The following is a 14,076-nucleotide window of genomic DNA, read 5'->3' as shown; positions in this document are numbered from 1 at the left end:
TATTGAATTTCAATGTTATTATACCCTTCTCTTTTGATCAGACAATTCCCTTATTGGCTTTTCAAGGGTGACGCATGCCAACCCATTTATATCCCGATGAGTTTCAAAACAAAGGGTGTTCTTTACATACAAAATATCGAACCCACAGTGTAACTTAATAAAGGTGCCGTCTTTTCTGCTGGTTGTAAAAGTAGACATGGTTCTACAGTATAGTTAGTAGTGCAGATTTCGTCCCTACTACAACTGGATGAGCCAGATGCCTAGAGCCGAACCAGAACACTTCCTCTGCTCCTTAATCTTCAAGCAATGACAGCACCAGACACAAGAAAGAGGCCACGGTGAAATATTAAATTGCCCATCTCACTGCGTAGTTTGAACGCAGTGTTGGTGCACAGCAGTTCTTTTATGATTAGCATAATACTTACGGAAGCTGTAGTCCTAATGTTATCCTGCCTTTGTGTCCACAAGTTGCATTTGAACATTTGCCGACATATTTCCACCATAGCCTCCCTTGGACTGCATTTGGTTTTGGATAGAACTCACCTATAAACAAAAAACATAATTTGAACCGTGTTTCTCAAAACAGCAAAGGTAAAGCATTGTATGTCTACAAGACAAAAGCCTGGTAAACAGTGGGACGGGCAAGTGGAGAAGTAATAAATGGCGATGGTCCAAGGTATATACGCCTTGTCTTTTTGCATTGCCTAAACACATCTAAGGCAGCCAGAAAAGATACAAACATATATGGGGTTTATTCACTAAACTGTGTCTTTGCAGAGAAGACATTTTTATTCAGTGTGTTGTAAAGGGCCAACCCTGATAAGTTTTAACTCCCCTCAACCCACTTGCAGTTTAGAGCTTATTCAATACATCCCATCGACAAACAGAAACTCTGATACACAAGCCTGAATTTAAAAAAAAAATAAAAATAAAATAAATAAATAAATAAAAAAGGACAGTGGTAGAAAACCCCCATCATTGTGTAGGGCCTTTGCTTGTTCTTTCATGTCCCATGCTCGCTAACATCTGGTGCATGCTGAAGAGCACCAAATCTCGGCCTCGGCTGCAGTGAAAGGAAAGGAACTGGGTTGTCAGCCTGGTGTCACCCTGCTTAAAATCAGCAGTGAATATATTCTAGGGGACAGAACAAGACCTACCTAGACGGCTGACACAGACGCCGTCTGTATCCGTATAGACTACGGACAATATTATAAATTCATATGTATGTGTGCCTCAACTTCCATCCATGCAGAAGAGCTGGCGGTGTCTGTTGTGGCATTGTGGTGGCAGCATGCAGAGGTGGTTTATGGGAGAGCCAAGAAAAAAATGGAATATCGAAGGTCTGCTAGGGAGAGTACCCAGAGCTTTCTCTAGCTAATTTCAGCACCAACAAATCGTACATGCATAATATAAGCGGTCTTTCATTGTAGACACAAAGGCTATGGAGAAAATAATTTAAAAAAAATGTCAATATGGATTTTTTGCACACCCCTCTGGTCCTGAAAGGTTACAATGAGCATCCCTCCATCAAGCAGCCTTGTATCTGGATTGGTTTTATAGACTATGCTGACCTTTTTAATGGTCTCACTAGACATTCTACCAGCAGAATTTCTAAATATATCCCTAATTGTCCACAGATACTTTTTACTTGCTTTGAGAGATAACGCTTATCATACTGCACATGCTTGTGGTCTCTCTGGATAGAAGAGGCAAAGGCAGCCAATACCTAAGGTAAAATCAATTCTACTGTCAAAGCTGCATTTATACGTTAGCCTGGAGACTATGGAGAATACTATATGCCTTTCAGGCACAGAAAGGTTCAAACACAGCTTGGTGGGAACTAAATGTTTCTGTAACACTTTGGGGGAAGTTTACTCAACTATGTAGATGTTGGAAAGTGAAGGTGTATATGTTATTCTACAGAGGACTATTTTATGAGAATGCAACACTATACCGTTAGAGCCACTATAGGCTAAATACATTTTCTGTAGTACCCTTAACCTTTGCCAGCCAAAAATGCAATCGTTGTCTGTCGTCAAATAGTAGATGGAGTACTTGAGGGGCCACAGTTGACTACACTCAAGGACATTCAGCTTTGGGATATACCTTCATATTATTGCCACACTGCTTTGTGTAAGGACTAGGCTTGAAAAACCTTCAAAAATACTGTGGGTACCAGGACCACAAACAGGCCTATTTTTGGTGGTATGGACATAGGCATACTCTGGCCTAGGGTGGCAGTTCCAATAGGGTGGCAGCCCCTCTGCCGCATAACCTATTAGACGATCAGGCTCCCTGGCGCCCATTAACCCCATGGAGGACGGAGCATAGCGTAGCTGGCAGAGAGCTCCACAGTGAACTTACTCTGTGCCATGAATCCTTAAAACTCAAGGTGTGGGATAAGACATCTGGCTAGGACAGCATGCAGCTCAGGTACATCACTGGGTATGGATGGTTATAAGGCTTCAAAATATAGCAAAAATGCAGCAAATTTACAAAGTTTACATGCTTTAGGACAAATCTCTTTAATATTCTAATAAGTAGCATTAAAACTGGGAAATTTCTGCTTGCCCACTGCCTACATGTGCATGAGTCCTAAGTACATGGCACACGCAAAATGAGTAAGGCCATGCTTGTCACAGATACTCACTGAATTCATTCCGCTAAACAGGTCCCCAGATCCTACGTGTGCCGTGTGAACAAAGTTCGTCGGCTCTCCGATCATACTTCTGTCGATCCGCCGTCGCCTTTTCTGAAAAAAAGAAATGAAACAAACACGGACATTTAAAAGCAAGTCTTTTAAAATGAGTGGTTCATGTGAAACTGGCCTTTCATTCATTCTCTCTTTTTTTATCCTAATCCCTTATTGGAATAGTTAGACTTGCAATAGTCGGATTCCCTGTTATTTTCCATACCACGTGGACTATTAAAGCAGGCTATATGCACAGAGAAAGGCCAGAAGGCTCTCTGACCGTGTAACTCAGCAGTATGAAAAAGTGCGACAGCTTTAGAAAAGCTCAGTAATACACAATGTTTATTCACCAGACAGTCGGCTTAGTCTTTGTGTAACAAGGAAACAAAAAAAGGAATAAGGATGTCCTGCTTCTAAAGATTAAATAAACCAGCCAGGGTCATACAGAAGTTGCAACTTCTGCAGTGTTCAAGATAATTTATGTTGGCTGGAAGTCTCTTATTATAGGGATTAACAATATATATATATTTCTGGACAAAAATGCAGAAAATGTAATCTGCTCCAGTGTATAAATAGTTTCATGTCCAAATAAAAAATACATATTATATATAATATATATATGTATTTTATATTTGTCAGGTTTATCAACTGCCTCACACAAAGTGATAATATTGTATCTATGTAAAAATATCACCCTTATATTTCTGGGTGTCAAAGTTTTTAGTGCCTTGTTCCACCTCACATGGATTTCCTCTGCCATAAGATCACAAACAGAGGTTCAGGCCTACCAAATACGCAGTGTGTGTCAGTGTATGTGCTCCATCATGTCATGTAGCTCTCATTCCTTCACGGCCACTGTTTAATAGTCACGAGCATTGCACTCTTTTAAGTTGGAAACAAACCCGGCAACAGTGTAATCTCTAACAGACAGCATTCTAGCCAACAGAATGTATTGAGAGATTCCTTATATCGCAGTTGGAAAGAGACAAACTGTTAAGGAACATACATTTACATCATTTCATTGTGGTGGCAGATAACACATCTAGTATAACTTTTCTGTACTTTAGACCCCGTTTTGGGATTTGGCCTTGTCTTGCCTTCAGAGCGCGTTTATGCCTGTCTTGCGCATATTTCAACAACCTCTACTTGAAATTCTATGTATCCACCATCCTCCCAGGGCCACATTATGAGGATAAAACATAACCGTGCTGGCAGGGAGAATCGACTGCCAGCAACTCACAGCATTTCCCTGCTATTTTATCCTCATTACAAAGATCACTCCTATGGGTTTACTACAGATTTCAACCAAGTCATTGAAAGAAGTCATATTATCAGGGGAGGGCCAACAGCGTCTGTCCTAGCAGGCAGGTACAGCAGAGTGCCCCCTCAGGCCCATGCCCCCCCCCAATAATACATACACATTATCACACTAACACATACACACTCCCTCTACTAACACAGTTACACTAAAACATACTCACTCCTCGCATGCCTCGAGCCTTTCTCTATAGCTGCTTGCACACTGTCCCATTACATGACCTCAATGCGCCCTTGCCAGTGGTTTGAATAATAATAAATTATAAAAAATCTTTTGTTAGGAGGAACAGCCCCTCTATGGACCCTACCCTATTCCCTTTGCCCCTCATTCCTCCCGGATGTCCTTTTCTAGGAGCTCACAATGTTTGCTAGGCATCACAATGTTCTACAGCCATAAAAGTCACAATAACGTATAAAGACACAGTGGGAACTGCGTACATAAAACACATTCTTGTTCTTCTAACTACCTTTAGTGGCACAAATTGCTATTAACAGGTCAGAAAGTCTCATAGTCAGCCCCCCCCTCTATGGTCGCCAGAAAGTCTCATAGTCAGCCCCCCTCTACGGTCTTTTCAAATGTATGCCATTATATTAACCTCACTTGATAATACATATCGCATGTGACTGACCACTGATGTACAAAATGTGGCCAATTTTGGGAGCAAAATACAAATCTGAATAAGCTTTCCAGATATTTATAAAAGTGAAAAACATTCTTCATAGGAAATCATTTGGAGCCAAGACTATCACAATCTCTGTGTGCAAGCCTGGAGAACTGTTATTTTAATTTGTCTTCCAGCACAAATGTGATGACATCACCTCCCTGCCCAAGTGGAAATCGGTTATTATGTTGGGTGTCACACGTGTGGTCAGCTCTCTGGTGTCAGGCATGTGACTCAAACCTTACAAAAACACGTTATGTGGCAGATGGCAAAATTGGCCCCATTAGACCGACGGATGCAAACCAGCTGTGCTGCGTTATCTTACACAGTAGTACATTAGCATGCTAGTGACATCACATACATAACAATAATGGTATTCGAAACAGCAATTTTGTTTAATCTGTGAATTTATAAACCCTTGGGGCACAATGAGATGATTATTATTCTGGTTTAGGGATTTCACAGCATGCAAAAAGTGTAGAATTGGTATGTATGGTGTTGTGTATGTTTCACACTCATGTTAATGCTATACTGTATGTCAGCATATAGTGTGTGTATTAGTGTATGGTGTTAGCATGTGTGTACATATGTGTAGAAAGTTAGCGTTTGTGAGTATAAGACGTTAGCATGTGTATGTCTGTTACTGCATGGTGTTAAACATGCAAGCTTGAATCTTGTAAAATACTCCTCGTCATGAAGAGGTTAAGCGCAGAACTGAAGAAAGGTGTGTCTTATGTTGTATTGCCCCAATAAACATCATGTAACTGAAGGTCAGGGGTAATATATGAAAATAACATGACTGGGGAAGAAAAAATTTGGCTCCTAAATTTTTTTGGCTGGTTTCTAGATTCAAACCAAATTTGTTGGCCCTTGCCTTAAACAGTACACAAAAAACAAATTGGACTCGACAAGGATACAGAATTAGAAACATTGGGCAAATTCCTGCTTCTTAAGATTTGCACACAGTCGTTATTAATTCTCATAGGGCTCTCACAATTCATTTTAATGCCAATATGTCACTTTATCAAGATGCATTTCTGCAGCAGATTTTCATTAAATTAATGAATAAGTAGCTTCCTGAGCGTTGTGGCTCTACAAACATCAAAGGCAAGACTTCTTCCCCTACATCAACCAGCTAAAATGTAATTGTAAAAATGTAATTTCATTTTTAATGTATAATTAAAATGTTAACGTTTATGCTGCATTCAAAGAAGGTAATTGCAATTGCTCATAGTTCATACCTTTACATTGTAAGCTCGTTTGAGCAGGGCCCTCCTCACCTGTTGTCTCTAAGTCAAATTGTTATGTTACATACTACTTATGTCATGTCTACCCATTGTACAGTGCTACGGAATTTGATGCCGTTATATAAAACAATAAATAATAATAATAATAATAATAATAATAATAATAATAGGTGTTTACACCTTTTTTCACCTACTGCTGACCAGCAAGTGGTGTTCTACAATATGCGTGATATACAAACTCATGGAAGGAAATTAGTATTTCAGTTTACCTGTGCCGCTCGGCAATACCTGAAAATTATGTCTGTTCTAGAAAACATGTCTGGATTAATAGGAGAACAATCATGCAAGAAATTTACAAAACATTGCAAGTTGTAAGGAAGCCATTTGTTGAATCCACTACGGACTTCACTTAACAGTGCAAATCAAAAGTTTGGAATACCAGTGAAAACACAACTCGGACCACAAGCTTTGTGCTACAGATTTAGTAAAAAATAAACTCTGTGTTCCAAAAAAAAGAATCATCAGAACATTCTACAAATCCATCAAAATTATGTGACATCTAAAGCTAGGATGTCCACTCAAATGGTGAGTAAAGCTTGCCTTAAGGACAATGGGCGGTCCCTAAACCCATTGAAAACAATGCATTCTGAGCCCGTACATGTACGGGCTTTGTCATTGAGGGGTTAAAATGTTTCCTCAGCAATAACTTTTCACATTTTGGTGGCCTTTGCATAACTAGGGCTGCAACCAACGATTATTTTCATAATCGATTAGTTGGCCGGTTATTTTTTCTATTAATCGGGTAATAAAAAACAATATGCAAATTTTTGGTTTATTTAAAATAAAAACTTATAATTTACAATGGCATTTCACGATTTGCCTTCTTATTTTACTGACATAATTAAAGCTATTTTTTAACAAGAACCCAAAAAATACCAAAAAAAGCTTTACTAGTAAATATTCATGTAAACTATTTTTGCCCAGTTATGCACATCTTACCCACAGCTTGCCTCTCTTATACCCTCTATATGCTACTCTACCCCTATATATGCCTTATAGCCTCTTATATGTCAGAGATGCCGCTGTGCCCCCTTATACCTCCTATATGCCACTCTGTCCCCTGATATTCCTTATAACCACCGCTTCTTTTGTCAAGTGGTTCCCGAGCAAAGTTGCACAAATCTACCAACTCATGCATGCTAGTGCATATGCATATGCAAAATATATATATCAACAATTTATTTCTGTGGTATCTTGCTATATTTGAGTAGAGGATTACAGACAGTAACAACAATTACCCACTTTGGTGGGATCATGTCTTAATTCAAGAGTGTGTTCACCAGTAACACTTAGCACCGAATTGGAAGCCAAAAAGTCCAGTCGGCCCAGAATTAGCCAGCATGCTGTAACTAACAAAGCTGCCGGTATTTCAAGGCCTGGCTGAAGACATGTCTTGCTAGGATAGGGATCCGTATCTGATGGAACAGTTATTGTGAGATGGGTGGATTATATTCATGTCACAAGACTGCTAATTTGTCAAAGACCGATCACAAGCTTCAACGTACTCCTCCCAGGCACATAACGTATGAATAAGATCTGTTAGCCACATTTGGGTGGGACAGGAACACATTTTTCTTAAATTAACACTTTAGAAATAATTTGGGTACTGCACAGAATACAAGAGGAATTTTAGACAACTCTCCCTAACAGAACCACTTAAGCACAAACGTATTCTTGGGGTGTCTGAACTGAACAATTCTCAAGGTCATTCCACAGCATCTCTAATGGGTTAAGATCCGGGCTCCGCCACTCCAGAAGGTGGATTTTTTTTTTTAAAGCCATTCTGCAGTGGGTTTACTTCAAGGTTTAGGGTTATTGTCCTGCTGCATCACGCAAAATCTACTGAGCTTCAACTGATGGACAGCCACCCTGACATTATCCTGTATGATACTTTGATAAACTTGGGTATCCATTGTCTCAAACTTTCTGTACTTCACTGTTGGGATGATGTTTTCACGTTGATATGTCATTTTTTTATACCATAGGTAGTGCTGCGTGTTCCTCCCGAACAATTCAACTTGAGCTCCATAAGTCCACAAAAGTGTTTCCCAGTGGCGTTGTGGGGTGTCAAGGTCCTCCTTGGCAAACTTCAGGTGAACAGCAGTGTTAAATTGGAGAGCAGTGGTTTCCTCTGTGGTGTCTTGCCATGGACTGTTGAAGGTTTTGCATAAGGTAGACTTATGAATAGTGATGTTAAATAGTTCCAATGATTCTTCCAATTCTTTAGCTGTTATTCCAGGGTTCTTTTCTTACCTCATTGAGCACCCTGTGTTGTGCCCTTAGAGCAGGGCTTGACAAATTTGTTGTGAATCTAGGCGCCAGGTAAAAAAGTTAGGAGCCAGGATTTTTTTAAACTAACAGTTGGTCAGGAGTGATCGGATCATCATCAGCCCACTTACTAAACTCACAGCGTTTGACCTGGAAGCACCCTGGACTTTCAGGTCAGTGCTGTTTGTTTTTTTATTAATTTTTTTTTAACTCTTTCGATGCTGATGTTCCACAGCATTGACTGATATTTAGTCCCCACAAGCTTGTGGGGAAAAATGTTAACCCCTGCAATGCCACAAATGTGTCATACACAAGTGTGGCATTGAAGGGGTTAACGCTGCACTGTCGCTCTCATGGAGCGATCAGGCAGCAGGGGGGTGTTGGGGCTGGTGTCCACACTCATGTGGAGACCAAAGAACCTTCTCCCCTGTCCCTGAAGCTGCCTCTGGCAGCTGGGACTCAATTGCTGGTCTATAGACCAGCCATTGCAGGGAGGGGAGTCTTTGATGACTGCTGTAGGCTTCCATGCCTACAGGAATCATCAAAGGGCTTGTGGGGGCTCGTTTTTGCTGTTGCTGGTCTGCCTGGGCCTCTCATGGAGCGATCAGGCAGCAGGGGGGTGTTGGGTCAGGTCCCCACACTTGTGTTGGGAACCAATCAACACACAACCCCCTTCCCTGAAGCTGCCTGTGGCAGCTGATAACACGATTGCTGGTTTTGCAGCAACCGCGGTTTCAGCCTACAGGATCACTCCGTGGGAGGGGTCTCAGGCTCGGGGGCGGGCTCTGAGTGGCTGTGCTGTCTGCCCAGACTCCTGGGCAGACAGCAGCAGCAGCGCCCCCGTGTGGTTACTCAGCCTCTTACATCCACATTTTTTTATGGATGTAAGAGGCTGACAAAACCTAGGCGCCAGGACAAAATTCTCTGTCGCCATGGCGACCTGGCGCCTGGGATTTGTCGAGCCCTGCCTTAGAGTCATCTTGGCTGGGCACCCACTTCTAGGGAGAGTAGCCACAGTACTAAATTGTCTTTATTTATAAACTGTAGACTGATGAATATGAAAACACTTTGAGATGACAAGGGAAAAATTGTGATGGCTACAAGACTCTGTCAGAGCTGCATTTTTGGAGATGCTCTTGTGGGGTGTTCCAGGTCTGTAGTGGTCAGTACCTATCAAAAGTAGTCGAATGAAGGAAAAGCAGTGAACCAGCGACATGGTCGACCAGGGGTCATTGATGCACGCGGGAGCGAAGGCCAGCTCGTGTGGTCAAATCCAATAGATGAGCTACTGTAGCTCAGATTGCTCAAAAAGTAAATGCTGGTTCTGACAGAAAGGCGTCAGAACACACAGTGCATTGGAGTTTGTTGCGTATGGGGTCAGTCAGGGTGCTCATACTGAACTCTGTCCACTGTCGAAAGCACCTACAATGGGCACGTGAGCATAGGAACTAGACCACAGAGCAGTGGAAGAAGGTGACCTGGTCTGATGAATCCCGCTTTCTTTTACATCACATGGATGGCCGGGTGCGTCTTTGTTACTTACCTAGAGAACACATGGCACCAGGATGCATTCATGGAGGCCCCACCTTGCAAATTACAAGGATCTGCTGCCAACGTCTTGATGGCAGATACCACAGCAGGCCTTCAGTAGTCTAGTGCATTCCATGTCTCAACAGGCCATGGCTGTTTTGGTGGCAAAAGGGGGACCTACACAATATTAGGCAGGTGGTCAATGTTATGGCTGATCGGGTATGTTTATTTTCAAGCAGTTCCATAAAACCTGTCTGGCATATTATTCAGTAAAGCCAAAAAATTAAAATACAAGAATATACTAGAATGGGCACTTAATTGAAAAGCATTAGAAGTACCTCCTGAAGCACCAATTAAAAATACCCACATGTCCCAAAAGATTATTTTTTCAAGATCACATCGGTTTAATTTTTAACCCTCGTCATAAACTAGTTGACAAAGCACAAGTGCCGCCTGTGCTAGACGATAAGAGCAGAGTTAAATACACTTTGACCCATAGCATACACTATAATAAAAGGAACTATGAATCTTTACTTATGTTTCAAGTAAACAGGTCTTCTAGGAGTGTCAATAACAGAGAGGTAAAAAGGATAAGAAATAAATGATAAACATTAAACTCATCAAGAATATTTTTGCTGGGTGTAATCACACTAAAACACAATATACAATAAACCAAAAAGGTTTCCAACACACCAATAGGATATACAACGAATGCAAGGAGAGAATAGGCTGACACCCAGTGTGACATCCCTAACGTTTCAGCCTTTGTCAAGGATAGGATCTGACTTCCTATTTCTCTTCTAGGAGTGTCAAGTCTTAGCTTGGCATGATGAATTTATAGGCCATTTTCTGTACGGCTTTGTATCTCAATACTTTCAACTAACGCTTTGTATTTTGAAATACCCAATCCTGTAACCAATACAATGCTAGCATTATAGAATTGGCATGGTCACTATATCCGTTTGCATGCATCTTCAATGAACCTACATAGTAGGAAATCTACTGAAAGAAGGCTGTTGTCTGCGAATATTTTTTATAACTTTCCATTTCTGTTGCATTTCAGCTAGTAGCCAACGCCTAAACCAAACATCCTTTTCCTTATTTTGCAGTGGAAGCCTAAAAGTTTAACACCACCAAACTAAAGCTTCACCTCTCTGGATATAACCTTCTCAGTCATATGATAGAGTAGATTCCCTACCATGCAATGGGAAAGATTGCTAAAAGGAAATGTTTTCATTGAGTTTTCAATTAACAATTCGTCACGGACAACATAATAAAATACTTCATGGACTTCCCTGCGCCTTTGGGTATCCCGCGTAGAGGAGATACGAGTCATGGAGGAGCTCATTCATATGTCTAACGATAAAATGGACAAGTACACGGGTGTATGGGCGAGCTGGCTGTCTTATCTGTCGTCCGCCTCGCTGCGGGCTCTTCTCACACAACCCTGAATGCATCCGATTGCGCTTGGATCGTTCCCGCCTACCTTCTTGACTTCATTGTCTATCCCCCATAACCTCACCTGATGTGTTTACCCTTGCCCTCCCCTCCCTCCCCCCCTCTTTTTTTTTCTTTTTCGTAATCCGCTGGATCTAGTCCTTTCACCTCATGAATCGCAGTGCTCCACGGCATGTTATACCCTCACTTTATCATTGCGCCTGTGACTGATGGTTGGGCTCGTTTTGTATCGCATTGTACCTGTATGTACTGCACCACTCTGAATTCACTTGGACGCTGGCGCTCCATGCAGATTCGCGGTCCGCGACATTTTCATGTTACGACACTACCTGTTCCTATTGGTTATGTAACCTCGTGGTTGACTGTAGTGTATCGAATTGTAATGTTGTAACGCCAGGCAGACCATGGTGCACTGCAGAACGTTATATCCTCCTGTAATGATCACAACAATGACCTATGTTCGTGTCCACCATCGGTCACACAATGGCTGTATGTATCATACCGTACTGTATCATGCTGGATCATCAACTCTGATGTTGCTCTCCCTCTTAACCCTTTACTTCCTGTACCCTTCTTCGTTTGACATGTTAAAACAATAAAAATTGATTTACCTAAAATACTTAATGGAAAGCTACATTTGGTTTAGAATCAGCATTAAATTAATGGCACCCTGTCTGCAACCAATTCTGTCTTCCATTACTATAACAGCGACTTGTTCTCTACTTTGAACAGAAAGAAAGCACCGAAGAGGACATAGCTGCCTAATTAAAAAATACAAAAACAAGAACATGCAGATAAGAAGATGGCCATTTCTTTGAAACAAAAATAACGAAAGTAATTCTCATTCTATAAACAAGTTACAGTCAACTCATAAAAAGTTATAGTATCAAATATTATACAAATAGTAGCATCTGTCCCTGTCTGTCTCTTAATCTTCTGTAAAAAAAAAAAATGAGGTTCCCCCAGCTTGTTCAGCAAGTTACTGTGCCAATGGTAAAGATCACATTTTGGTTCAATGATGAATACAATCACTTAGGTTGCAAAAATGCCCTCCAATACCTCTGTGTGCTGCGGCTCACATGTATGCACAGAAGCCAGGAAGCCGCTACTAGGAAAGTAAACATGTACTGCTTCTAAGAAAAATGCCACCCTTAATGGAAGGGAATCTGTGACTTTTTAATGTAATGTAATGTAATAGAAGGTTGGCTTAACCTATGTAGCCTTAGTAACATAGTAATTTAAGTCCATAAAAAAAAGGAAACATTCCTTCCCGAATCCTCACCGGCTCAACAAGCTATAACCAATCATGTCCTTGTAACCTGCTAAACCCTTTTATGTAAAAACCCAAACCTCAAGTCTAAAAGCATCAATTGATAGCACAAAAGGCTAGGTAGTGAATTCCACATCTTTATTGTCAAGAATCCTTTCTGGTGTATTAGGTGAAAATTCTTTGTACAGTCCTGTTTATAAACAGGTCATCGGTGTCTGGTTTATTAATTTGGCTCCTATGTTTTTGTTAGAGGTTAATACAGTGGGACTTTAACATAACAACAAGACCAAGGACCAAATAAGATTTGAGGTTTTTACAGCAGGAAAAAATGGAGAGACTAGATGGACTGAATGGTTATTTTTTTCCCTGCTCTACGGAAGAAATGGCTTTTTGGTTAATAAATAAATGGAAACCGATTTACTCCTAGACTCCTACATTATATGTTGGCCAGCCCTTCTTATGTTCAGGATATACGAGGACAGCATGTATTACCTAGGTGTGGTATGTACTGAGAAAGACTGGATTCTGTGAATTCATAGAAAACATTTAGAATCTGCATTGGCAAAAAAAAATGTAGCTGTCATATGAGCTTTGCAAACACGCAACATAACGGGTCAGTGTTCTGCACTCAGTGTACCTTTGGTGACCAGTGTCCTGGAGATATGATACAAAATGTGCACATGGGATGTGCCCTTTTAATGTGAAAAACATACAATGGGGCCAAGTATCTCCAAAAGCTGTAATGTGAGAAAGCCTGATGTGATGTTGACCTTTTTCAGAGGTGCTTCCTCATACTGAGGTTTGTATAAGAAAGACCACACTCATCACTGCAGGTGCCAGAAACGAGAGGATATACTTTTACATAACAATTCTGGGCCTCAATGACATTGTTTTTCCACAAGTCAAAGGAAGGATCTCCAGAACGCTCAATGCTTTGTCAGAAGCTTTAACATATACTCATTATTTTGAATCAACGGAGTTGATTCAATTTTACTAATAATTTCATTAATATGCAATACATTTTTCTTATCGAACATATTCATAATCAAATGTTTACAAGTTATGCCGGTGTTAAGGCAGGTACATGGAGGACTAAAACCAGTTGACTGATTCAGAGAAAATCATACCGATGTATACTTACAGGCTGGGGCTGTTCTGCGATACAGCAGTTGAAACACAACCAGAATTCACTCATTGCTAATAAGTTCAAAAAGTTCCAGGCCAAACACCAAGCCAAGCGAAAAAAAACTCCTGAGAGCAAGGAATGATCAGTCCTTCAAGGCAGCTATATTAATCCAAACAGTCCTCAGTGTCCTTTAAAAGAGAGTTAGTCTCAATCCAGTAGATTGTTTGAAGTGTGAAGACTTCTGCAGTGTGGATGCCACCAAATATATTAATGTGTATATCCAGTCTTCAGTACCAACATGTATTCAAGTGTGCAATGGCTGGCCTTCAAGATCTTAACAGCCTAAAAAATGTGAAAAAAACCGAGAGGTTAGAATTTACTTAAAATAAAAGCATATGTATGACCTTTATTGCAAAGACATCAAGTGAGAAGCCGACTGTGCCCAT

General features: G+C 40.8%; 1 protein-coding gene across 1 annotated transcript; it reads right to left on the bottom strand.

The window, feature by feature from the left end:
- Window positions 1-444: 444 nt before the first annotated feature.
- On the bottom strand, window positions 445-13,699 carry LOC149300510 (CDC42 small effector protein 2-A). Its single transcript, XM_089485196.1, has 3 exons — window positions 13,646-13,699; window positions 2,651-2,752; window positions 445-543 (listed from the first exon to the last, which is right to left on the bottom strand). Exons 1-3 carry the CDS (start codon window positions 13,697-13,699, stop codon window positions 445-447), a joined length of 255 nt encoding a protein of 84 aa, XP_089341322.1.
- Between the last annotated feature and the right edge of the window lie 377 nt (window positions 13,700-14,076).

Source organism: Sceloporus occidentalis, unplaced genomic scaffold (genome assembly GCF_023333645.1).
Source record: "Sceloporus occidentalis isolate IW3139 unplaced genomic scaffold, rSceOcc1.0.p SCAF_24, whole genome shotgun sequence".
NCBI lineage: Eukaryota > Metazoa > Chordata > Lepidosauria > Squamata > Phrynosomatidae > Sceloporus > Sceloporus occidentalis.
The sequence above is the reverse complement of the archived record's forward strand: the minus strand, read 5'-3'. Positions and strand labels throughout refer to the sequence as shown.

Bases quoted from the DNA above. Each gene is read 5' to 3' on its own strand.
- LOC149300510 (XM_089485196.1), bottom strand. From the start codon at position 13,699: ATGAGTGAATTCTGGTTGTGTTTCAACTGCTGTATCGCAGAACAGCCC. The intron at 2,753-13,645 runs GTAAGTATACAT...TCTTTTTTTCAG, and splicing joins TCGCAGAACAGCCCCAGCCT to AAAAGGCGACGGCGGATCGA. The intron at 544-2,650 runs GTGAGTATCTGT...TTTTGTTTATAG, and splicing joins TGTTTAGCGGAATGAATTCA to GTGAGTTCTATCCAAAACCA.